At 43.8% G+C, this 26,310-nt stretch overlaps 1 protein-coding gene across 1 annotated transcript in view; it reads left to right on the top strand.

The window, feature by feature from the left end:
* Positions 1 to 26,310, top strand: part of RPS6KC1 (ribosomal protein S6 kinase C1) — a 97,406-nt gene that overhangs the window by 49,884 nt on the left and 21,212 nt on the right. The window contains exons 8-11 of the mRNA XM_081000499.1: positions 1,907 to 2,028; positions 6,726 to 6,818; positions 18,386 to 18,433; positions 20,212 to 20,344. Coding sequence (XP_080856625.1) covers positions 1,907 to 2,028; positions 6,726 to 6,818; positions 18,386 to 18,433; positions 20,212 to 20,344 — 396 coding nt within the window. The remainder of the gene's footprint in view (positions 1 to 1,906; positions 2,029 to 6,725; positions 6,819 to 18,385; positions 18,434 to 20,211; positions 20,345 to 26,310) is intronic.

Below are 26,310 nucleotides of genomic sequence, written 5' to 3'. Positions count from 1 at the left end.
ATTGTTGAGAATACTAAACTTGATGAACCAAGGGTCTGACTGCCAATACAAGGCAGTGACCTCTGTTTCTGTGGCCAAGAAGAATTCAGTTTGACCTGACCAGCTCAGATGCTGATCCAAATAAAAGAAAGATCAACCCTTTAAGCGCAACAAGATGGTTTGCGACGAGGGGAAGCAAATAGCTAGAAGCCTGTATATGTTGCGTAGTAAGCTGTGTCGAGTCGCCCCCTCCTTTTTTTTTAATATTCTGTTTGCAGTAACGGTGAACAGAGCATCTAAAATAACCACTTTCACATTGCAACAAACACATCATCATTTGCTTAAAAAGAGTTATAATTACAGTTGACGAAGCATGGCCACCATAAAAATGCATTAGTTTAGCTTGACACATTAATTACCTGTTTTTGCAGATGTTTTTATATATTGTTGTGCGAACAGTTTACAAAATAATTACAGGAAAGTCATATGGAAAACAAGCTAAGGGGGTGGTTTCTCGCCCAAATATTTTCATTCATGTGAATTTGCGTGAGGCACAGCTGCTGTATAGCAAATGGGGAGGGAGGGAGAGAGAGAGAGAGAGAGAGAGAGAGAAAAGAGGAATCTCGAAGGGGTTTTTTTTTATTTGAAGGCCTCTGTCATCAGCATTAACACACTTTTTATATCTTTCTTCAGAAGAGGCTAGTTTTTTCAAGCATTTAAAATGACATTGCTCATTTTCTTTTCTTTTTTCGAATCTGACTGATTTAGGTGAAAAGCTTTGATCTTTATCAAATGAAACACAAATATCTGCTGGTATCTTGGAAAACAACTAAATAGAAAATGAATCTTTTGTTTGAAGTGGGGTGACCTTGCATGATCTTGCCATCAAGAAAAATTAAAAGCTTTAACGCAGTTAACACTTGTATTCCTATATACATATGAACCCACAAAGCACTGAAAAAAAAGGAAGCATCTTAAGGTGAACTTAGGAGAAATGCCTATTGAATACCTCAAGATATGTGCTAGAAATATGAATTGTTACAATTTGATAATTGGCAATTTCTTTGTCTTGTGTTTGATGTTTATGCGATGAATAGAATTGGAGGCATGTGCAGCATGTTAATTTTTAGCTGTTACAAACTCAAAATATATTGTTTGTAAGCAGCAGTCTCTTTCATTTAAATAAGGAAAATAGAATCCTCAACTTTATCCTTAACACCTCAAAAATTCTAAGCTAGAAAATGTTAGCATTGAATGAGATATTAAATTCTATATGTGTGAGTGTATGTGAGTGTGTGTGTGTAATAGATGTTAATGTCCAGAATTTGGTGACAACAGTAACAATTTCGTTAATTCTATACCGCCCATCTGGCTGGGTTGCCCCAGCCGCTCTGGGTGGCTTACAGCACATCTAAAAACATAGTAAAATGCCAAACATTAAAAAAACTTCCTGATAGAGGTGAATCATGCAAATGCAAACAATCCCAGATGAATTTTATGAATATCTGTGATACTGAAGCCAAATTGAGCAGTAGTAGTTGGAGGTTATGTAAATACTACTAGGTAGAATTACTTAGTAGTTGGAAGCTTCCAGCAACTCACAACTATGATTTCGAATACAAATGGAAAACCACTGGGTTGTTGCCAGCACTGAACATGTGGTATTCCGCTCGCACAACTGGACTTCCTCTTCCCTTCCTGTGCGCCTGTAAAATCGTCTCCAGAAGATCCTCCAATCCTCTGAGGCAGATTTTGAGGCGGTGTGTAGGCTCTGTAAGGGAGAGGAGAGAACCACTGCATGAGTAGAACTTTACTTTTCTAGCGGAAAAACAGCCTTGGATGCAGCCCACTGATTTGAGCTGAATCTACAGGAAGACAAAATCTCAGAGGTGGCAGATTTTTAACACTCTTGTCTTATATCACGCAGGGGAGTCAAGTCCAACACGCCGCGAAGCAGTGAAGAGGAAGACTTCGGAATATCTGATGAGAGCAGAAAAAATTTCAAGCCTCTATTGTAAACCCTCATCAGAAGACGGTTCGGTTTCTGGAGTAGGTTCTTTTCTTTTTACAAAATGCAAAATAATGTCCAGTTGTGCCTCGGAAGTCAAACAGAATCCGTTCCGGAAGTCCATTCGACTTCCAAAACGTTCGGAAACCAAGGCGCGGCTTCCGATTGGTTGCAGGAAGCTCCTGCAGCCAATTGGAAGCCGCGGAAGCCCTGTTGGACATTCTGGTTCCAAAGAATGTTCACAAACGGGAACACTCACTTCCGGGTTTGCAGCGTTCGGGAGCCAAAACGTTTGACTCGCAAAGGCGTTCAGCTTCCAAGGTACGACTGTAATCTCTCTTGGAGTGTTTGTATGTGTTCCATGCATAGTTGTTTGCTTCTCCTTATGAATTACAGAAGCAGGATTCTGCCAGATAAGCAAATATGTACAGCTTTGGACCAAAGCATTGCAGAAGTGGAGAGGGAAGGCTGCCCATAATTAAGGCACTATCCTTGCCATTAGAGAGAGGGAAGCAGCTATCTCAGGTGGCAGATTTGGGGGCAGGGAATGCCAGGGAAACATAGCTGTGTCTGCCATGTGGCTTGCACTGTGCCACGTGCTGTCCTCAGGTGCAGGGAAGGATGGTGTTTGGCCATCAACACTGGAGTCAGAGTCTACTGCCAGTTTTTGTGCATGGTATTTTGGGGTGTTGGTGGGCACCATCTTGACTTTTGCTTCAGGCAGACCATAGCTTCCCTGTCCTGTTTGGCTCATCAGCAATTATTTAGCTTATTCGTGGATTTTCAGCTTAAGAAAGAATAATGCTGGATTAAAGATCGCAATTCACAAATGAAAAAAAAAAAAGAAAGAAAAAAAAAAGGCCAGTCCCAAGTATCGAGCACCACCTTCAAATATCTAAATGGCTGTCACATGGAAGATTGAGCAAGCTTCTTTTCCCCGCTCTGAAGAGTAGGATCCATACCAAAAGATTAAAGTTGCAAGAAAGGATATTTCACTAAACATCAGGAATAACTTTCTGACAGTAAGAGGTGTTTGACCGTGGAATGGGCTCCTTCGGGAGGTTGTGGACTCTCCTTCCTTGGAAGTCTTAAAGCAGAGGTTGGATGGCTGTCTGCCATGGATGCTTTAGCTGAGACTCCTGCACTGCAGGGGGTTGGACTAGATGACCCTTGGGGTCCCTTCCAACTTTACAATTCTATGACTGCATGATTCTTAAACGGGGGCACAAAAACGGCAGTAGCACCACTCTCTGAGGAAAGGGTTGTTTGGGCAGGGTGAGAACAAGGAAGTTTGCAGGTGGATTTCTTCAGGTGTTAACTTCCAAACTGTAGATGCAACAATAGAAAAAGCACAATCTCACATCCCAGCTTTTTTTTTTTTTTTTTTTAAGTTGGAGGTTACGGAGGAGCCTTTCCTTCTGATTTGGAGGGGAGGCGAGCAGACAGGATTGCACAGGAGAAGATGTTCTTTTAAAGTAATGATAAGGGACACCTTGGTGATATGATAGTCTTTGAACATTAAGGCGCTTCTGAAGCCATCTTCAGTGCGATCTTTACATGGGGATTTTTCCAGCGAGGAGTGATTGTTAAAACATTTGCAAGAACTGGGGTGGTAGCTCTTGGACTTGGAACTGAGAGAACGAGATACATCCTTTAACAAATCTTGACTTTGCCCTTCTTCGGCAACAGCCAAAAAATAAAATAAAAGATTCCCCGAGGACCTTTCTGTTCTTAGCTTAGATGTCTTTTGCTGCAGTCACACAAAACTGTGTGTGATTGTCGATGACTGCTCTCATGTAGCAAACGTTAAAAGTTCCAAACTTCCTGTCTGTCTACATTTGTATCACAGAAGGACAAAAAAGGGCAAATGAGTCTTTCATCTTACTTTGAACAACCCTAAGAATAGTTGAAGGCAGCTAGTTGCTGTGAATAGGCAAAGGGGTAAATTAATCTCTGCCTCGCTGAATGGTGATTGCCTTTTGTTGTTGTTTTCTGTTTTGAGGGAGGGTTTTGGGGGCGAGAAAAAACAAAACAGGGAAAAGAAGCCTCTTCTACTCCAATAGAACTCCCCAGATGAGCTTTGGAGGACGTTTTCCCCCCCCACCTGAGGACTGCTTAATTTTTAGCGGTATATTTGTGCATTGAGATGTTACGGTACAGGGTTGGCCTTAAATTCCCTTCAGGTTCTTTCCAAGCTTAGAATGTAGGTCCACTTAACCAAAGATTAAATTGATTGCATAGCAGGAACTCCTGTGTGGAAATTTGTATAATTACCACAAGTATTTCAAGTATCTTGTCAAAGGTGGATGTGGTTTGAGAGAGGCATCAGCATAGAGCCTAACATTGCGGCCTGGCCTATATAGGAGGCGCCTGGCAGCACCTTAAGCCTCCTATTTATAAAACCCTATGGACTATTCACTGGATTCTGTGGGACAAACTTAAATGGATTGCAGCCAGGGTCATGGCTGAGAGGCGGCAGGTTTAACATTTTACAAAATGTCACACTGTATCTCTGGCCCCCAGCTGGTATGCTCATGTTTGGGGTTTCTGTCAGCCTGGAATGGTCCCCATGTAGGGGAAAATTCCATGTCACACTATGTCAATGATTCTGTCAAGATAGGCATTTCGGCTGGAAAGCTGGGATGAGATCCCCTCCCCTCCCCTTGCTCACTGTTCTGGGGCTCCAGCCCAATTTTGTGGAGCATGGAGGGAGTAGAGTGGGGAAGCCCCCATTTTGCCAGCGAAAGTCCTTGCTCTGCCCTCTGCTGACAGGATTCGTTAATTGAACCCCACCCATAGTGTTTTTGAGGGCTTATGAGAAGGGAGGTGAGAAAGAAGAAAAAGACATTTGTTTATTTTTGCATCTTGCCCTCCTGAAACCTCCCCACAAACTAGAACCATTTTTTCCCTTTTAAGCAGGGCAAATAGAAGCTTTCATGCGTACAGCTGCACTTCCCTGTAGAGATTTGTGCTGACACCAGGAGGAGTAACTTCTTAGAGCATAAAATGGGGGAAAGGGCTGTTTGGCTTAACCTCACTGCTCTCTTGTGCATTGACACAGAAGTAGACGGTCTGCACAGAGGTATTGGGGTGGGTTTTTACTAAGGCCACATTCACACCACACATTCAAAGCACTTTCAGCAATCATGGTTTCCCCCAAAGAATTCTGGGAGCTGTCATTTCCAAGGGTGCTGAGAATTGTTAGGAGACCCCCCCATTCACCTCACTGTAGCTCTCAGAGTGGGTTAACACTCAATCCCTCCTCAAAAGTTAACTGGGAATTGCAGCTGTTTGAGGGGAATTGGTGTTTCCTAACATGCGGGTGGCGCTGTGGTCTAAACCACTGAGCCTCTTGGGCTTGCTGATCAGAAGGTCGGTGGTTCGAATCCCCACAATGGGGTGAGATCCTGTTGCTCAGTCCCAGCTCCTGCCAGCCTAGCAGTTCGAAAGCACGCCGGACAAGTGCAAGTAGATAAATAGGTACCGCTCCGGCGGGAAGGTAAACGGCGTTTCCCTGCGCTGCTTTCGGTGTTCCTTTGCGCCAGAAGCGGCTTAGTCATGCTGGCCACGTGACCCAGAAAAAGTGTCTGCGGACAAACGCCGGCTCCCTCGGCCTGTAAAGTGAGATGAGCGCTGCAACCCCAGGGTCGTCTGCGACTGGACTTAACTGTCAGGGGTCCTTTACTTTTTTTTTAAACAACTAATCTAATTAGGGAATTTCTGCCTTCTGTCAAAATGTGACTGATTTGGGGGTGTGGCAGATTAACTCTCTCTTCTGCCTCACTTGGAGTTGTGACCACTAAGTGCTTCTTCTTGGAGGGAAAGGATGTCCCTTAAAGGTAAAGGTACCCCTGCCCGTACGGGCCAGTCGTGTCCGACTCTAGGGTTGCGCACTCATCTCACTTAAGAGGCCGGGAGCCAGCGCTGTCCGAAGACACTTCCGGGTCACGTGGCCAGCGTGACGAAGCTGCAGCTGGCGAGCCAGCACCAGCGCAGCACATGCAGCACCTTCCTGCTATAAAGCGGTACCTATTTATCTACTTGCACTTATGGGTGCTTTCAAACTGCTAGGTGGGCAGGAGCTGGGACCGAAAGACGGGAGCTCACCCTGCCGCGGGGATTCGAACCGCCGACCTTACGATCGGCAAGTCCTAGGCACTGAGGTTTTACCCACAGTGCCACCCGCGTCCCTTACTTATATGTTTATGGTTGGGGAGCCAGAATTAGGTTCACGATCCATAATTAGTTTAAAGTCAGGCTATTTAGCAAATCACTTTTCTGGTTTTAGGGTTGTTGTTTTTCTAATGAAAGTAAAGACTGAATAATGGCACAAAACATTGCCTGTAGTTTCCCTGCTATACTTTTGTCACTCTTATTTTTGTTCCTCTTCCTTCAAACCCAGAGTAATGGATACGGGTGGGGTTTCTATAGCAATGCACCCGAGATTCCTTGCATGCACAAAGAACTGGGGAAGTGTCTAAATTCTTAATATTTTTTCCTTAAAATATTAATATTCCTTTTTGCCACATTTCCATGTTCAGTGTCCCAGCGATTTATTTACTATCAACTCCCCCTGCTTCCTTTTTTGCATTAAGGACAAACAGCAAACTTCTTTCATCTTCCCTCTCTCTGATTTATGATAAATTTAGTTTCCTTCAGCCTGGCATTTGCTCCAGCAGGCAGTCTTCCTTCAAGTACCACCCTGATTGATGTTGTAATCTTTGATATCTTCCATTAGCCTCCAGGATCACTAAGTTCAAGGCCCTCTTGGAACCTAAGGAGCCCTGCCGAGGAACTGAAGGCCTTTAGAGTCCTTGGGGTGATTGACAAGGTAATTCTTCAGTGTCTCTTCAAGAGTTCAGTCATAAATCGACTGCATGCTGACATTCTGTCTTTGAAGCTGCGGATCTTAAGGATATGAAACAAAGAGGGAAAATGACTCAAATGCATCTGCACTTTAAAATAACAAAAGTAGAAGGGGGGAGGGAAAGGCTTTTATCTAAGCAATTCATGTAAGGTCATGCAAAATATATTTGAGCTAAAGAATATGGTGCCAGTCTGCAAAAAGGGCCCAGTGAAATTTTTATATTTTAAAAAAACGCTATGCCCCGGCTATTATGCTGTAGCTAAAAACATGCCAAATAAGGTGCCAGGTTGCTTCCAGAAATGGCAGCTTTGAAAGAAAGTAAGATGGAAAATTGTGCATCCTGTCCCCCCAGAAGATGACGTCCCCGATTTTACTCAAAAGGTAAGTGTAAATGCTGCAAATGCTGACAAACAGGTTCTCAAGGCATGAATGTTTTGTTTACTTTAAACTTGGGTGCAACTTGAAGGAAGGCCCAGAAGTAACTTCAAAACAGGAGTTCCTCTAGGATGGGTCCTCTCTCCCTACTTGCTATGCTCCAGTTTTGCCTCCCTCCCCCCACATCCCGTTTTGGAGCTGGGCAAACACTTTGTGGCTGCGTACACAGCATACGTACAAAGTACATGTGTGAATGGGATGCTGGACTAGATGGGCTACATATCCTGATCCGGCACGGCTTTTCTTACCTTCTAGGAAAGACTGCAGTTTTGGTCTTTCAGTATTAGGTGAGACGGAAACATGGAAAAATATATATACGTTCAGTGGAGTTGGTGTGAGAGTCTGGGGAGTTAGTTGGAGGTTTGCGTGTGTGTGTGTGTGTGTGTGTGTGTGTGGCATAGGGCAACAGAGGAGAATAAAAGTGAATTTTAAAAAGGTGTTTCTCCTTGTTATTTTCAACCCCCCCAAGTTAAAAACTATGGGGAAGAAAATGATGGTTCCCTGCCTCCTTATTTTTAGTATATGTGGGATAAAATACCTCCAGATTCCATCCAGGGTAATTTCGTTTTGTCTTGAGTAAACATTTACGAACAAGATGTGGCTCTTGTAAGCCTAATTGAGAGACCAAAGAGATGCTGCGATTAAAGTGACTGCCCTGGTTAAGTATAGCCAATTAGTGATCCAAGTCAAACTTGGGTGACATGCTAATGAAATGGGCTGTTTAACTTTTAAAGGCGCACTTCTTCATTCAGTATTTAATCTGCCAACCTTTTGATGGTTCCTTGTAGTCACTCAGATGAGGTTTATTTCTTTCATTTATTTGAAAATTTTAAGTCTGCCCTTTCATAATGTGTGCATTTGATCTGTACTCTAAATTCTGAGTTTAGCACCTCAGTTGTGAGGTGGAAATGCCTGGTTCATATGCCAGTTCAGTCACATACTCTCACAGGATAGTGTTACCAGGGACAGAGGATGTGTGACCTGCAGGGTGTGTTTGTAACAAATAAGAAGTATGAGACCTGCTATAGAAATAACACACACACACACACACACACACACACACACACTGCAAATCAAGAGTCGTCATATATTATATATAAGTCAAGAGTCTTGACTTGCATAACAGTTTACTTGGAGTGGCGGTTACAGATTCCCAACTCTCTAATATCCAAAATATTCAAAATGCCAGATTCCCAAAGCATATGAACTAGGCCAGGCATAGGCAAATTCGGCCCTCCAGATGTTTTGGGACTACAACTCCCATCATCCCCAGCTAACAGGACCCCGTGGTCAGGGATGATGGGAATTGTAGTCCCAAAACATCTGGAGGGCCGAGTTTGCCTATGCCTGAACTAGGCTCATGCACTAGAATTCTTCTGGCAGCTGAAACGGTCCTCTGTTTGCTAGAAATGGAGATGGCTGTTGAGGGGAGGGAGCAAGTTTCTTTCTGTTACAGCCCTCCCAGCCAAGGTCCCAACACTCTGTTTGGATTCTGGAGCCATTTGCACCCGTTGCCAGATCAGGACTTTGCAAGTGGCTCAAATTTCTTATTATTAGTATTAATTAAATTTCTATACCACCCTTCATCCGAGGATCACAGAGCAGTTTGCAATATAAAAACACAAAAATACACAACACAGTAACAAGCAAAAACAATACTCCTCACAAAACTGAACTGAATCCTTCTCCAATAACCGTTGTCTCTCATATTCCCCTCTACTTCTGGTGTTCCTCTGTGTCATATTTCATGCTGTTAGCCTATTCAGGCAGGGACTACCAATGTTTCTTCTTGCTACCCTGTAAGGGACCTTGTGCACTGATAATCATGTTCTTATTGCACCGTGTCCATGTTCAGAAATATGATTGCTGTTGGGAAGGAGTGGGCAGCCCACTGCTTGTTGGTTAGAAATAAAGACCAGAAATAAAGACACAAGAAATAAATACAAATACCTAATGGATGTCAGTGCGATAAAACGTGTGGCCTTGGGAATAACTAGTAACATCTCCCTTTCCGCTGCGATGTATGATGCATTAAGCTTGCAACGCTAGGAGACCTCTCAGTAATGTCTTGCTGCCTGGATTGCAGACCTCTTTGGTCAGAGCGCTTAGATTTGAGTCAATTTAGTTCCATTTCCTCCAGTGTCACTAGGTCAGGCTTGTAAGTCAACGTCTTTTTCATTCTCATCTGCTTATAAGGGTCTGATCTGGTCTGGTGTTCCTTTCTTTGCGTATTTATTAAAGAGCCTAGACAGCAAGAGCAATTTGACCAAGCCGATGATAGCTTTCAGCTGTGTATACTGTATAAATCTGTAAGACGGTGGGATGGTCCAGGAACGACTTAACCTCCTAATCCTTCACCAGGAGGGATGGAGCAGATAGCTGCAAGTCTTGGGGTGCATCCATGTGTGGGATTCATCCACTGCTGGTGCACAAGCCAGAACTGTTTGCATAGGAGCAGGACGGAGCTTGAGCACTTCAGCGGCAGAGACCTATGAGATGCTGGCAGTCTGTTAGCGGAAGGCAACAGTCACTGCCTTCTAGGCCAGCCTTGCAAATAAGGGAAAAACAGAACCCAAGATCAGCAAATACAGAGCTTGCCAGATGTGCTCAGCCTCTCTTTTGCTCTCACTTGTTGGCAAGCAGAAATCAAGAGGAAGAAAGGGCAGCCAGCAAATGAGGATTTTTTTGCCGCCTGAAGGAGGTTTTTGCAGGTGGTCTAGGGCCAGGAATAGCCAACTTGCAGACCAGAGACTGAACCAGTTTTATTTAGCTCCTTGTGGTCTTACTTTTCTTTAATCAATGCATGGCGGAAAAAAGGAGAAGATGACGAAAGCGAATTGCAAGGAAAGCAAGGGGGTTTCCCACATTTGTAAGATAAGAACTTCAATCCCCATTTAATATTAAATCTCTCTTTGGATTTGCAATTCAATACCCTGGCAGTCGTGTCTGCGAGGAGGCCAGTTTGTGTGGTGAAAATACACCCCTCTCCATCCTGCATCAGGGGAAAAGTTTCCAGAGATAGAAAAGTTGGTTGCTTTAGGTGTAGGCCGTGCAGCAACAATACATGTCTTATGGTGTTGCCGAAAGAATCATGGGAATTATAACTTGGCAAAGATGCTGTTCGTTCTCTGAGTTCTTGGAAAGAGCAAATTCCTGTATGGTGCCCGTATGCCCCTTTCCCCTGGGCCTAGCAGCAGCTTCATTGTATGTGGAGCAAATAGATCGGGGTGGTGGTGGCATGGGGGAAAGGGGGTAAATGCTTCCCCTGCAGCGCTGCTTCCCCCTATCAGATCACATTAGTAGCTCGTGTATCTGCTTTGAAGTAAAGAAGGTGACACAGGGGAAATCCAGTCACAGGTTTCTTTGTGGCGTTTGCCCTCCTAGGTGACATCATACTGGGTCATAAGGAAAGGGTTAAATGAGTGTGAAGTGATTGGCTAGTGGGAACCCAAGGGGAGGAGTTAGAGTTAGAGTTAGTGTTGTTAAGGAGTTAGTCGGGTGTTAGAGAAGAGAGAGGGAGGATAAGTCTGTGGGTTGGGATAGTTTGATGTGAGAGAATAAGAGAATCTGTTACGAGGAGTCAGATAGACAGTTGGGATAATTAGTTAGAAGTTATTAGGAAGGTATAGGCCGGTAAGAACCTAAGATTAAGAGACTGACAAGAAACCATCTGAAACCATAAACTTGTTAAGGCTTATAAAATAAACTTGTTTATTTGGTTTAAGGTTAACAACTGCCTGGACTCAGTGTGTACCCGAGAGAAACAGGTTGGTGGCAGCGGGGAAGCAATCACAGTGGTGGCACAGGGATTAATAGACCGTCAAATGTCCAGGGACCCTGTGTGATCGCCACATTCTCACATAAAACATGTACTCTGACCCTCAGTTTCATAGAGCATAGAGCTGTAGAGTTGGACGGGACCACAAGGGTCATCGTAAGTCCATTCCCTGCAGTGCAGGAATCTTTTGCCCAACATTGGACTTGAACTCATGAGCCTAAAATTTAAGAGTCTCACATTTTACCGACGGAGATACCTTTGTGAAATTTCTTTATTTTATACTCCCTGGGTCTCCATTTGGGATTCTGTTTTACACCAGCCAATGGAAAGTATTGAGGTGCAGACCTAGGACGTTGTCTTACACCGAGTTGGACTATTGGTCCATCTAGTTCAGTACGGTCTACACTGACTGGCAGCAGCTCTCTGGGTTTTCAGCCCAAACTGGAGAGGCCAGGGATTGAACCTGGGACCTTCTGCATGCAGGACAGATGCTCTACCACCGAGCTACGCCTCTTCCCATAAAGCACTGAATGTCTTACGGGGTTTTGCAAACAAAAACTGATCCAGGGAAGCAGAATTAAGTCCCTGTGGGGTGTTTTACTACCCCCTGGTACGCAAATTGTCCCTCCGAATCCATCTATGCAAGTTTCTGTTGAAGGAAAAACCGACTGGAGACAGGCGCATTTTATTCCTGGCTCGTAGTTCATCTAGTTGTGTCCCTTGTGACCTTGGCTGGGAGTTGAATAAGGTGACTTCGCGATTCGCCATATTCCCTTTTCTGGTGGCTTGCCTGTTGCCCGCCTCTGGGCTTTCGGCTCCCCTCCCTTTCTGCTGACTTCTGCAGCATTCCTTCTGTCTCTTATCTTGGCGCTTTGATGCATATGTTCTGAAGGTGGCCACCGTGACTTGGGGTGGCAGCAGATGGTAAACCTTCAGGCTGCCACCAGCTAGGCTGGTGTTAAGTTGGAAACTTTGCTTTTGATGAAGAGTCAGCAGTGCATATGAAAGAGCTCTTGCTGCAGAAGTATCTTTTAATTAAAAAAAATTAGCATACCGAAACAGTTGCTAATTTCTGTGTGTTTAAAGGTTTTTTTACTTTTTAAAAAATCAACTCTTTTCTTTAGGCTAAATTGTGGTTATTTTCCAGCTTAAAAACAAATAAACAACCCTCCAGTTTTTGTTTTTTAAAAATGCATTTATTTATTTTCACAAAACTTGTCTTCCCTTCTCCTTTTTTTGGTAAACAAAACTGTTCGATCCCAATTACTTTATTTTATAGTGACGGGGTGGAATGGGGAGTAATTTAGATTTTGCCAGCCTAAGTCTTCATGTGGAGCCAAGGCTGCAATGCTGTGCAATCCTGGGACTGAACCCCATTTATTTCAGTGGAAATGTTTTTAAAGCATCCATATGGGCTGCAGGTTCCTTGATTTCCAGTTAAGGACCGTAAATTTCCATCTATAAGACGCCCCCATGTATAAGGACACCCCCCCCCTATTTTTGGGGACTCAGTTTTAAGAAAATGAGGGGAGACGGCCCAAAGCTGTTGAGCTTCTCTCCCCATGCAGCTACGGGCAGGAAACACTCCCTAGATTGTTTCCCGCACGCAGCAGCATTGAGGGAAGTTGCGCTCCCGTCAGCCAGCTGGCTGGTGGCGTGTAGCTCCCCCCCCCCCACTACCCGTGTATTGGACAACCCCAGTTTTTGACACAATTTTTTAGTCAAAAAACCTCGTCTAATACACGGAAAAAATACGGTACACATTTGCACAGTTACAAAGTTACAATAACAGTATTTGTGTCAATCCTCAACTTTGGGGACGTAAAAATAAAATGGGATTATTTCTTTATTTCTTGTTTTGCAGCCCTGCCCTCTTCCGAAATTACCGTGTTACTGTCTTAGATATCGTTAATGTTCCCTTGCTGCTCCACTTACAATAATTTGTCCTAATTTTACATGCAATTTTTAGAGCTTTATACTGCTGACTTGGAGACTGAAACTACTGTCAAAGCACAAAGAGGCCTTTGAAGGCATTGACTTGGTTTTTCCTCTTACTGTTTCAATGTGATCTGTATATTTGTCTTTAAAGCATTAGTAAAGGTTTTGTAGTCAGCTGGGGTTTTTTAATTAAAAAAACCTCACTAAGTTGTCAGAGAGGCAGTTGTGCAGTTTGGTCATTTTAGGCTCAGTGCTTAATGGTCTTAATGGGGACACCCACCCACACCCACACCCTGTTTAGATGGTAAAGTGGATCAAATTGTTCGCTTCTAAATGCGGAACGCCGGCTCTGCTGTGTTTTCTGTCCCTTCTGCCCCACATAGCTGTGTGGGACCCTGGAATCCTGCCCCAAAGTCCTACTGTGATGGGCGCCATTATGGAGAGGTGCCATTTTGGCTGCAGAGCAGTTGAAAGCAAACCAGAGAGAACCAGAGGCCCCTGTCCAAATACAGCCGCTTTGGGGATCATAGCCTAGTCTTTTCTTTCTGCTTTGCTCATCTAGACTAGAGCAAAGGGACTATAAGAAGGTGCCTTATACAGTCGTACCTCGGAAGTGGAGCGGAATCCGTTCTGGAAGTCTGTTCGACTTCCAAAACGTTCAGAAACCAAGACGCGGCTTCCGATTGGCTGCAGGAAGTTCCAGCAGCCAATCGGAAGCTGCGGAACCCACATCGAACGTTTGGGTTCCAAATAAAGTTTGCAAACCAGAACACTCACTTCCAGGGTTGCGGCATTTGGGAGGCAAAACATTCGACTCGCAAGGCGTTCAACTTCCGAATACGACTATACTGAGTCAGACCATGGGTCCACCTAGCTCAGTATTGTCTACACTGACTGGCAGAGTCTCTCCAGAGTTTCAGGCAAGGGTTTATTCAAGCCCTACCTGGGGATGCTGCAGATTGAACCTAGAACCTTCTTTATCCAAAACAGATTCTTTACCACTAAGCTATGGTGAGGAAGGCTGGCATCCTTAGTGGCAGAACTTGCTAGCAGACTCCTTTGAGGGCTGACAGTGGGGTTGAGATGCTGCTTCACTCCGTCCTAGTACAAGTAGTAGCTAATCAGGGGTTTAAAGTATGAGGTGATTGTGTTGGTTTAGAGTTCAGAAAGCTTTTTTTTTTAATCAGGGCTCGTTTTCAGATGTCACGTTCACTGAAGCAAGATGAGCGCCACACTCCACAGTTAAGTTTGACTGGACCATCCGGGGTCCTTTACCTTTTTTACCTTTACAGGTACAGCCAGGCAATGTATCACACTGATGGAGTCTCTTAACTCAATAAAAACTGCATGGGCATTTAATTTTTTAGCTGAGAACCGTATCACCAAATCTTGGGAAGTACAAAATCAGAAGGATAATTATATTCTGATCTTCACAATTCATCCAGCAGGGCATGTCAGTTCACATCGGAATTCACAGAAATCATATTCCTCAAGCCTCCCTGGTCAAAACATCTTAATTTTGTCAGGTGAAGATTTAGATGGCAATCCTAAAGACATAAAAACAAGGGAAAGCCCTATTAAACACAAATGACTGACTTCTGGGTAAACCTGCCTAGAATTTCACTGGTGGGCAAACAGTTGAAATAATGGTGGCTTCTTGGGCATGTGGCCATTTGGCAAGTCATGAATGCTGACAAAATGGTGATTCACCGCCCATGGAAACGTATGAAATCTGACGTGAGCCAGGAGGTGGTATGCTGTGATCTTACCACATGTATTAGTGATACATATATCAGAGCCTTCATAAAAATAGACGATATTTCTGTGGCTATACCAATGCATCTGCTTCTACGCTATTTACTAAAAAAGGAAAGAGATGTGGGTGCCGATCAGAAGGTTGGAGGTTCGAATTCATGTGACAGGGTGAGCTCCCGTTGCTCTGTCCCAGCTCCTGCCAACCTAGCAGTTCGAAAGCATATCAGTGCAAGTAGAAAAATAGGTACCACTGTGGCGGGATGGTAAAGGATGTTTCCGTGCACTCTGGTTTCCGTCACGATGTTCTCATGTGTCAGAAGCGGTTTAATCATGCTGGCCACATGACCCGGAAAGCTGTCTGCGGACAAACGCTGGCTCCCTTGGTCTGAAGCAAGATGCCGCACCCCACGGACACCTTTGACTGGACTTAACCATCCAAGGGTCATTTACCTTTACCTTTACTTAAAAAAAAAAGGTTGCTAAAAGGAACAGTTCTCTGTTAAAACAAAATGGAAGTGTGTATTGTTAGGATTGGCTTTCCTCTTTTTACCTCGCTGGTGAATTTTGAGCGTAGAATTTTCACAGTTGCAAGAAAATTGGTGCCTGCTTCCATCAAGATGGAATGACATGAACAATAGGAGGAGATCGAAGATTGGAGAGCAGTGGTTGACGAAGTGGTTGGCCATTGTTTCCAGCTTTGAGTTGGCAAAGCTCAGCAAAAATGGCGCTTCTGCAGTTGACTAGAATAGGATGTGGGTGAGCTGTGCTCAAGGTCATTTGTGGAGGAAGAGTTGGACTACGCACCTGATGGTTGCATGTGGCTTGTGGTCAGCATGTGACCTACTCCTGCTTAGACAATTAAGAGCCACCCCACATACTAGTTGGGAGGTACAGGAGGAATTAAAGGGAGCATTCTTTTAATGGTATTTGTCCCAATAATGATATGCTATCAAAGGTAATTATTTCATGACGGCTTGGTTACAGCAGTTGTTTTATCCTGAAATGAAAGTCTGTGTTGGGCGCTTTTGATTGGGAAGACGATCATATCAAATTAGTCCAAATTAGATTTTTGTCTTTATAAAGGTGAGCAAAGCCATGAGCAGTGTTATTAAATTGGTATGTTCTAGCCTACAAATGATCCAGCCCTCTTGTGGGTTAAAGAAGCTATTATTCTGTCCTTTATGCTGACGGCTTCACTACCGATTAGCCTTGTGTTGGTATCCCCCCCCCCCCAAATAAATGCTTGGCTCCTTATGATCTTTGTGTATGCAATGATAATATTAATACAGAGTCGTAGGCCCATTCATTAAGAAATGACTCTAAAATGAGGTTGCTTCATTTAAAATTGGAGAGCTGCAGATGTTGTGTGCAGACGTTTCTTTTTCGGAATTAGCCGTATGGCTTATAATTTCCAAGTGGCTAAAGCTCTTGTTAGCAAGAGTGCTGGGGTGTTAAGAATGGCCCTATAAATAACTTTAAGAAGGGAAGTTGAAGGTGCTTCTTTTTAAAGACTATTGTTAACTAAACATTATTGCCAAGCAGATGGAAAGCATTCACCAGCCTGATGTTTTTACTCTAATTATATTATCTCCAGTCCTGTACGGCTCAGTTGAAGAGGTGTATCCAGGGGCCAATTTATAATCATTTAACCAACACCTGTTTGGGAAAAATTGACAGTCAAAGGGCACATTTAAAAAAAAATCACATATGTTCTTGTATTTACTGCCTCAATGTGAATGTTAGCTAGCTGAAAACAAACTTGGTTGAAAAGACAAAGTCCCTGGGAAAATTGATGTATCACTTTCTAAGCATTTTTATCTATTTTAATTTGGCATGTCTTTTCCACCCTTGCCTTGTGGCTAAACAGGGAGACCACAGCTCAATTTTCCTGCTATGATTTATCCTATCAGTTCCTAGTCTGCTTTTAAATAGCCCTGATTTGCAATCTTATAAAATCTTGATGGGAAACTCACCAACCTAGGGACGTAAAATCAGCACTTGTGTGTATGCGTATGCTAGAAGTGAATTCATTTATCTGAGTGCAGTTCTTCATGTAGCCAAAATGGCACTACGCTCCTGCAAGGAAAAGTATCATCCTGCTTGGGAACGAACCCTAGGGTTTTCCGAAGTACAAATAATATTTCCAGGGAGTGGGGAGACTGTGGGGAGGGAGAACACCTCAAAAACAACATGGCAAGGACTGAGCCTGTTCAATGGGCTGTGATGACTGTCCGTTGGCAGAGGCGGGGGCCGTGGAAAATGGGTGGAAGAGGGAATAGAGTGACTATTCTGGGCGTGAACATGAATATGCCACACCATTTTGTTACTGTTCTTCATGAAGATAGAATTATTACCTAGCGTCCTGGAACTTTTATTGAATGTTTTCATTGCATGTTGTTAGAAGTCTTCATTGTATTAACTGGGATAAATAATAGAATGATAGATAATTTACAATACACAAATAAACTATATACTAGGGTTGCCATATTTCAGAAAGTGAAAATCCAGATGCAGAAGTTGTTGAGCTTTCCCCCCCTCAAGAAAATAAAATAAAATGGAAGTTTTTACCTATATTTTCTAGGAAAATCGCCAAAAAATCAACATTGCCAATATGGGCTGCCATATGCCCGGGTTTTCCTGGATATTTTAGCCGCTTCCCGATAATTCCAGCCAGACACCATTTTCAGCGGAAGAATCCCGGCTATGACTGGGAAATTCCAGATGTATGGCAGCCCTACTATATATGAGATCTTTAAATGTCCACAATGCGCATATGGATCATGCTCTGAATGAGTTCTGCAACAGAAGCTCTTTAGCTTTGGGGGAAATCTTGGTATAGGGATCAAACAAGATTCTGGAAGTTCTGACCACTTGCAGGTTTCTGCATTCAGAGTATCTGGATAATTGCCACTGGATAATAAGGACCGAAGCTAACCATGGGCTTCCCTGTAGTAAGTTTACACTTTGGATATTCAGTAAATACAAGCCTAGATTAGGTCTCATCGCCCAAACATTTATGACTATGAGATAACCAGGACATTAGCGTTGACAAAGGTAATGCTAACACACTGGGCGAGGATGGTGTAGCTGTGTTCATCATATTTGAGAAGAAAGTGGACTTCTCTCGATTTTGTTTTAAGCTGATGCAATCATATTCTGCAAAGGGTCTGATTTGCACAACAGATAAGACTCCTATTAAAAGTTGCTTCATCCTCTGTAGCTCATACATTGTTCTCCCGCTGTGGTAAACTGGTTCTCTGTAATGCCCCTCTCAAAACAAAGCAGCAAAGTCCGTGGTCCCTGGGTGGGAACATGCACATTACTAAAATAGTAGATAGCAAACACTCTAAAATCAAGTGGGAGTTTGGGAGTTGTGTACTGGTGTGTAAAAGCTAATACACCCCACTATCACGTTGCATTCTTGAACTACCCACTGTCTTGTTAAGCCTTTGCAGCATTACTGTTTTTCTAAAAATGCAATGAGTTGTTGCCTGTATTCGAGGGTTTTTGTAGAGTTCCTTTGCGGGGGTCTTGTACTCTGATATGCAGAGAGGAAGCCATAAGAGCTGTTCCGTGAAAGCTCATACAAATTGCCTGCATTTTTGTAATTGCTGGTTTCATTTAGGTTTTGCTGGTAATGGATACTAGGACACAGCAGACATTTATACTGAAGGTAAGTCATTATTTTTTCCTATATCATTTGGCACGCTGATGTTTGTCTCCTCGCCTGCCCACAGATTCAGTCAACAAAATCAAGACCCCAAAGTGCCACAGGCACTAATTGATAAAGCCTTGAACAACTTAGGTCCAGGGTACCTTAGGGGCCCACCTGGACCCAGCTTGATCACTGAGATCATCGCTCAGAGTATTGCTGGTTGTCCCCTGAGTTGGTGAGGCTCAGTTGGCATCAACACAAAATAGAGTCTCTTGCTTGTCTGCATGGAGGACACAGAGGTATGTGTGTAGAAACAAGCCTTAAGGACCACCTCTCTCCATATGAACCTGCCCAGACCCTGAGATCACCTTCTGATGGCCTTCTTTGCCTGCCTCCTCCAGGAGAGCTCCAGAAGGTGGCAACCCGAGAACGGGCTTTTTCTGCAGTTGCTCCCTGTTTGTGGAATGCTCTCCCCAGGGAAGTTCGGCTGGCGCCTTCATTGTACCCCTCTAAGTGCCTGGCAAAAATGTTCCTATTCAACCGTGCCTTTGGCTGATTGAACATCCGATACGCCTTTAAATGTGTTGTGGAAGGGGAGGAGTATGTCTTTGTTCTTATTTTTATTATGTATTTTTTATATTGTAGCTTTATGTTGTGAATTGTCCCAAGATATACGGGTATAGGGTGGTATACAAATTTAATAAGTAATAATAATACTGAACAAAGGCAAATGTTACATTCCTACCTCTGACGACTTTTGGTTCTGGCCTTGCCAACCACTGGCGTGTGGCCCCCAGAAGCGATTATGAGCCCCCCTGGTTTACATCCTGTTTGTGGAGTTTAGCATACAAGGGGAAATCGCATGACACCATCCGGCTGAGAAAAGTCCCCCACTTTCCAGTTTCAGGATATCCGCCTCCCCTGAACCATCTATGATGCCTTTTATTGTTGTGCCTGAGATTACAATACGAAAAGGTGTTCTATGAGGTCTTTGTTAGCTAAGGATGGCAATGCAACACCTCCTCCTCCTGTCTCCTCTTAGCAAGTTTGTAAAACAAAATGCGCAATGTGAAGCCATCAAATGGATGCTTATGAACTTTGTGTAGCCTTTGCCAATCTGGTGCCCTCCAGATTTTTCGGACCACAACTCCAAAACATCTGGAGGGCACCAGGCTGGCAAAACCTGCTTTAGTTTCCTGAAACACATTTTATCTGTGTGTTTACCAGCAGCAAGGCTCCCCTCATCACACTTCCCTTTGCCCGTGCCACCTTTTGAAGTAATAACCTCTTTGGGAAACAAACCGTGTCACGCCATCAAGCTGAGGGAAAGACAGAGCGGTGTGTGCTTGCTCCTAACCCATTAAAAGTGGGTCGGAGTGTGTGTGTGTGTGTAGGGGGGAAGGCTTGCCTACGAAACGTGGGTGGATATAAAAATCTGCACCTTACTCTCCAACTTAAAGCACGGCACCCACCCACCCTCCAAAATAGATTTTTAAAAAAAGGTCACGGGGAAATAACAGAGTGTCATCCTGATGACTTGGTTTGCGAGAGATTCTAATGAAAACATTGACCCATGTAATTGATTTTAATGGGAGCTTTGTGCCATCTTCTGTTCTCTGGACCTGCGCCAGATGCCATCAGCAAGGCCTCGGGGGACCGAGGGCCATAGAGCAGCAGATGAGTGGCTTCTCTGAAGCCTGGAGTAACTCGGATAGATTAGTTTGGTTGATAAACACCAAGCACAGCATGCTGCAAAGGCAACTGAGGGTACAACTGACCTTTTTGTTCTCTGTCAGGGTCTAAGGAAAAGTAGCGAGTACAGCAGGAAGAGAAAGACCATCATCCCCCGCTGTGTGCCCAACATGGTGGCCCTGCACAAGTACATCATCTCGGAGGAGTCGGTCTTCCTTGTACTGCGCCATGCGGAAGGTGGGTCTGCCGCTTCAGATCTCTTGCAGGAGGGATCGGGGAGGGGAGGAGGAGGAGAACGATGCTGGCTTTTCAGTCAGCAGCATCCCGGAATTATTGGGCTGTCTTTCAAGCCAGAGGTTTTGGAGGCACGGCTGCAAAGCACATAAATGCCACACGCCTCTTTCCGAATCGCTTGCTATGTGCAGTTCCCACTTTTTGCATTTTTGCGCTTGTCTTGGAAGTTTTTCCCAACCCTCCTGAAGCACCAAAACACAGGAGGGCAACAGCTTAAGTTTAAGAGGACCCCAGTACCAGTTAAAAGTTTGGGGGAGGGATGTGGGGAAGCCTTTTTCACCACTGCTGGCACTAAACCCCAGCCAACCTGAGCATTTGTACTGCCATGCTAACTCATGGCTTGTGCATATGAAACTCTTATGCAAGTCGTGCACCTGGGATTTGTAATGTGTTTTTTTTTTTATTTGTTTCTGGAGCAATATGGCGCACTTGCCATGTTTTGACCCATATTGAGAGGCAGCAAGTCCCTGTCCTGTCCCGGAATTTTTTTTTGAGTTTGTGATATATACATTACTTTGAGGCATTTTCTTAATGACAGCAGAACCCTTTTGGCTTTCCAATATGTTGCTCGTTGCTGCATTTCAAAAATGGCAGTGCTCAAAACCCCCAGCCTAGCTGTGAGTGTGCAAGGTGGCTGCTTAATCAGCCTTCAAAATGAAATGTGTTGTGCAAAGCAGTGATGATATTCTCAGATAGGTTGTAGCCCAGCTACATCTGGGCAGCCACATGTTCCCTGCTCCTGCCATTAGACTATAAGGAGAGTGCTCTTGGCTCAGATCCAAAGTTCCATCTGGTCCAACACCCCATTTCCAACTGTAGCCATCCAGATACCTCTAAAAATCCCAAAAGCAGGCTCTGAAGGCAACACCTGACCTCTGCCCCCCATGTCTGATTCTTAGCAGGTAGGCAACCTCTGAACATGGCTCTGTTTTAAAGCAGCCTGGTAAATAAACCCGCAGAACTCCCCAGCTGGCAAAAATAGCTAACTTCCTCAATACACAGTTGCTGCTGATGAAGTGAAGGGCAAGCTGGTCCCCCCCCAACCCCCTCATTTCATGGACAGAAACTCACCATAGTCAGAGTTGAAACTTACTTCAGCAATGCTGATGGGGCAGTGTCCACCTCACCAGAGAATAGCAGAGATCGGTAGACTCATAATCTGGGGAACTGGGTTCGCTTCCCCACTCCTCCATATGCAGCTGCTGGGTGACCTTGGGCCAGTCACACTTCTCTGAAGTCTCTCAGCCCCACTCATCTCACAGAGTGTTTGTTGTGGGGGAGGAAGGGAAAAGAGAATGTTAACCACTTTGAGATATCAAATCCAAACTCTTCTCTTCTTCTCAGGGGGCACAGGGCAGGCTGTATGGCACACATAGCTCTTGTCTTACTCTCTCACTCCCGGCATCTGACATTTGAGGCAGTCGCTTCACTCTGCCTAATGGTTAGGGACGGCCCTGCTTACCTGTTGAAGGCTTGCAGAGGCAGGACAAAGAACTCTGTTCGCCTTACAGCCCCTGCTGCATTTCCGTGCTGGATGTTGGGGTTGAGCGCTTCCTTCTTTGGACAACCCACTTGGTTTCCTTGCTGGATGCAGACAAGAGACAGAGCACTCTGCCTTCCCTTCACTAGCCCATGCTAGTTCCCTGAACTCGCCTGCATACAAGTCCATATTGCCCTTGCCTACCAGGCTAGTGCTTAAATGCATGGCTGTTCCTAACATGGGAGAAGTTAAACCCCTTGTAATCTTCGGCAAATGAGCCGGTTTCTGTTCTGTGGTTAATATACCTAGCATCCATACGAGAATAATCACTGCTGCTTTTAATTATTATTTATTTTTATTTTATTTTTTAAAGCCAGCTTTTTGTTGAGTTTCCACAGTCTACGCAGCAACTGATCTGGTTTTCTAAAAGGAAAAATAGCCAATGGCATCACATAGGAGTTGAAAGCAGCACAGCAGAGTGGTGGCTTCCGTGTCTTTAGGAAATTTGCTGGTATGTTCAGGGAACAGGTGGCAAAGAATAATTACTTATTAACTCCCCCCGCCCACCTGAATAACACAGGGATTTAAATATTTCTTACTTTTAATTAGCTCCTTTGTTCAGAATGGAATGGAGCCTAAAAAAAATACATTGCTTTAATATAATACAGCAATCCCTCAGTTTGCGTGGGGTTACGTTCCGGGGATTGCCCCTAAAGCCAAAATCTCATGTAGTCAAAACACATTTGGTGCAATGGTGGGTGGGATTGCCAAAATCTTTTTCCTCTTGGCCCCCCCCCCTCTTTTTTCACTTTTACTTAATTCTGGAATATATCCATCCAGTCATGTTTTAGAAATCCTGAGCTGCATTCTGGAAACCAGACTCCAAGCAACAGAAAGCAGCAGTGACAGTGTTTTTCTTATAGTCGTATCCAGACATCATAGATCAATCTAGTAGAACCTTATCTCTTCTCTCCCCCCCCCCCCCGTCTCTCCTGCAACATCTTGGTCACGATGTATTAAATGTCTTGTTAAAGACGAGGACATCCATAAAGTGTCTGTTAGCTATGTCACAAAGCACTTGGCTAGATGTAATGTGATGGAAAGCCAATCTGAGGCTTCACTACTACTTAGCGGTGTCAGTGCCAGAAATTGTTGAAACAGATGCTTGTTTATGCTTAAAAAGAGTTGACACTTCCCAACAGCCACTTAGACGCTGATATCCGTCAAAGCCCTCCCCACCCCCGGCCCCCCAGACTCCTTTAAAACAGTCTGGGGGGCAAGGGGTGCGAAGGGCTTTGACGGATATTGGAGTTTAAGTGGCTGTTAGAAAGTGTCAACTCTTTTTAAGCATAAACAAGCTGGAGTTCATATCCATCTGGAAAGCACTCAAGAAACTTCAAAATGAAGATGTTTCCTGTTAGCAGACGCTGATATTGTAGCAGGACAATACTATAGTAGCCTTATATCTTTCCTGTCTACAGTCTTAAGGGTCACGCGTGTGGATGTAGAAAGGCACTGTTTTCCATTCTGCCGTGTCTTCGTCTCAGTGCAGCACTGTTTCTTTAACACTGCAGTTCATCTTCTGCCCCAGAGTACATTATTCATGTCACATTATCTTGCCATTAAATTATTCTGACCTGTTCATTTTAGTGCAAAGGAAGCACACTGTAAATTGAGTGGTGGTGGGATAATCAATTGTGTATTGTTTTGTGCGCTGAGCGAAACAACAGTGAATATCAGTCATATTCCCTGGATTGATTTCTGTTCCAGACAGGGGACAAATAAGTGAACCTCCTTCAATCTCTTCCCCCATCCCCATTTTCACTAGACTTCTCTGATGTCTCTAGTCAGAAGTACTGCCAACCGTACATTTTGTTCCATGGACAGAAAGCAGGAAGCACGTGTGTGTCCCCCCCCCCCCCAAGACTCTTTTTAGCTTGACACAAAGATTGTTCAGTAAATATAAACTACTTTTGAGGGATGGCCCTTACCTGGATCAAGCTTGGTGGTGTGTCTCAAGGCAGCTTACAACATGAGAAGATTTACATAATTACAAACATAACAAAAGTACAGTGGTGCCTCGCAAGACAAAATTAATTCGTTCCGCGAGTGTCTTCGTCTAGCAGTTTTTTCGTCTTGCGAAGCAACCCTATTAGAGGCTTAACGGATTAGCGCTATTAGCGGTTTAGCGGCTATTAAAGGCTTATCGACTTAGCGGATTAGCTGCTAAAAGGCTATTAAAGGCTTAGCGGCTTAGATAAAGGGGGGGGGAAAGCGAAAAAAAAAATCTCAAGACTCGCAAGACATTTTCGTCTTGCGAAGCAAGCCCATAGGGAAATTCGTCCTGCGAAGCAACTCAAAAACGGAAAACCCTTTCGTCTAGCTGGTTTTCCGTCTAGCGAGGCATTCGTCTTGCGGGGCACCACTGTAGTCATGAATATTAAATAAAACACATCTAAAAGTTGATGCGTGTTGGTGTCCATCTGCCTCAAGAGACAATGGAGTGTCCCTTCAGGGGTGAAGTCAAACCACTGTGTTAGCAGTACTGGAGTGACCTTTCCAGGGTGCAAACCTGGGCAGTGTGTATGGAGATCCTGGGCTGCCCAGATGACAAGACCCCAATCTTAGCCTCACCAGTTGTGCTCCAAAGGAAAACAGAGCAAAAAGTACACAAGCAAATTGAACAATATCCATATAAATCATAAATCATAAGATCTAACAGTAAAGATGCAAAAATTAGTATCAATAGTAGCAACAGCGTACGCCCCCCCCCCAGCACCCCCCCAGCCCAAAAGTCTGAATGACTGAAGGGAAGCTACATGGATATTTAGATGCTGACATGGAAAGTGTCTATTAGACAGCTGATGCAAGGGACTGGACCTGGGACCTTTTGCATGCAAAGCATGCCCTCTACCTACGAACCTTTCCTAATTGCTAATAAGGTGCAATATTTAAGGAAACTCCTTTGCATCAATTGATTTCCCCAACCCCATGATATTTTTACATGCATTAGATGGCCAGTAGTGCACCAGCTCTGCCTAATGCATTTAATTGATCTTATCCATCACAGTACAAGATAGAAAAGATTATTAGTGTGTCATTCATAAAGACATAATTACATACCCAGAAGGAAATATTGCTCCTCTGTAACCTAGATTGGGCATTTTGAGGTGTCTTTGTATGCAATAAAATCCTTGATTCTGTTTCTCTCTAACCCAACTATTATTATTTTTTAATTGTTTACATATTTTTACTTTGGTGCCTTTCCCATAACATTCATACAGAAATGACGATATATTCAAATGATTTTCATTGGTTGAACATCGAGGTGTGCATCAACATCGAAAATGGGGGTTTCCTTTATTTTCACTCTCAGCTTCTAAAAACAGTTGTGCGGTGGTTTTTTCCTAACTTTTGGGAGTGCATTGATCAGAGTAATGACAGGTTTCAGAAAGCATCTGAAATTAAGAGCTTAGAATTGTATTTATGATGATGCCAATTATTTATAAAGCGGCATCAGTAAACATGGCACTTTGTAGAGCAAAATGCAGGTCCCTTTCCCCCAAGAGTTTAAAATCTAAATTTAGATGGGCGGGACACAGTGAAAGGAGGGAGTAAGTAGCTGAAAACAAGCAAATCCAGTTGCACATATTTAAGCTTTGTTTCCGCTAGGTATGAATTCTTAAGGGATAGAATTCTTGTGGATAGAGCACATGCAGAAGGTCTCAGGTCCCAGCAACTCTGTTTAGAAGAATAAGGTAGGAAGAGATAAGAATGGCTACTGCCTGACACCAGCCAAAATACTCAATACAAGACTCGGTGGATTAAAAGCCAGATGTTATAAGGTAGCATCATATGTTCATAAGGATTTAAGAACTAGAAAACCTCCATGGAAAGGAAGGGACACAATGGGTAGGTGGGCGAGTTTGTAAAAGTAAATGTTAACAGTTGGGCTTTAGGTAAATACATGCCCCTGACTCTGACAGCTCAAAAGAATTTCTAGTGATATTTCACATTGTATTCCCTACCTACTTATTAATATTAATCAAACATCCTCTTCCTCCTCTTGCTGCTGCTCCTCCTCCTCCTCCTCCCCGCAGTATGTTTATGATTTGTTACGCTTGTTAGGTGCTTGTTGCCTGAAGGTCTCCTACAGCACATTTAAAAACATAAATATAAATATATTAGATCATAAAAACCAAACCAAAGAGATGATTTCAGATGATTGTGTCAGACTTCCCTGTTCACAAAAGCTTTCTCTGAAGTGTGACCCGGTTTGATAGCATTCGCTTATTACTGCCTGATGGTATGGTATATATTTTTATATATTGTGAGATTTTATGCTTTACGTTTCATACAAATTTGTGTAATAATAAATAAATGCACAAGAGAGAAACAGTTACAGTCAACTGGCAATAATATGCTTCCT

Source organism: Podarcis pityusensis (genome assembly GCF_964106645.2).
Source record: "Podarcis pityusensis genome assembly, chromosome: 3".
Classification (NCBI taxonomy): domain Eukaryota; kingdom Metazoa; phylum Chordata; class Lepidosauria; order Squamata; family Lacertidae; genus Podarcis; species Podarcis pityusensis.
This window is presented reverse-complemented; position numbering and strand designations above follow the sequence as displayed.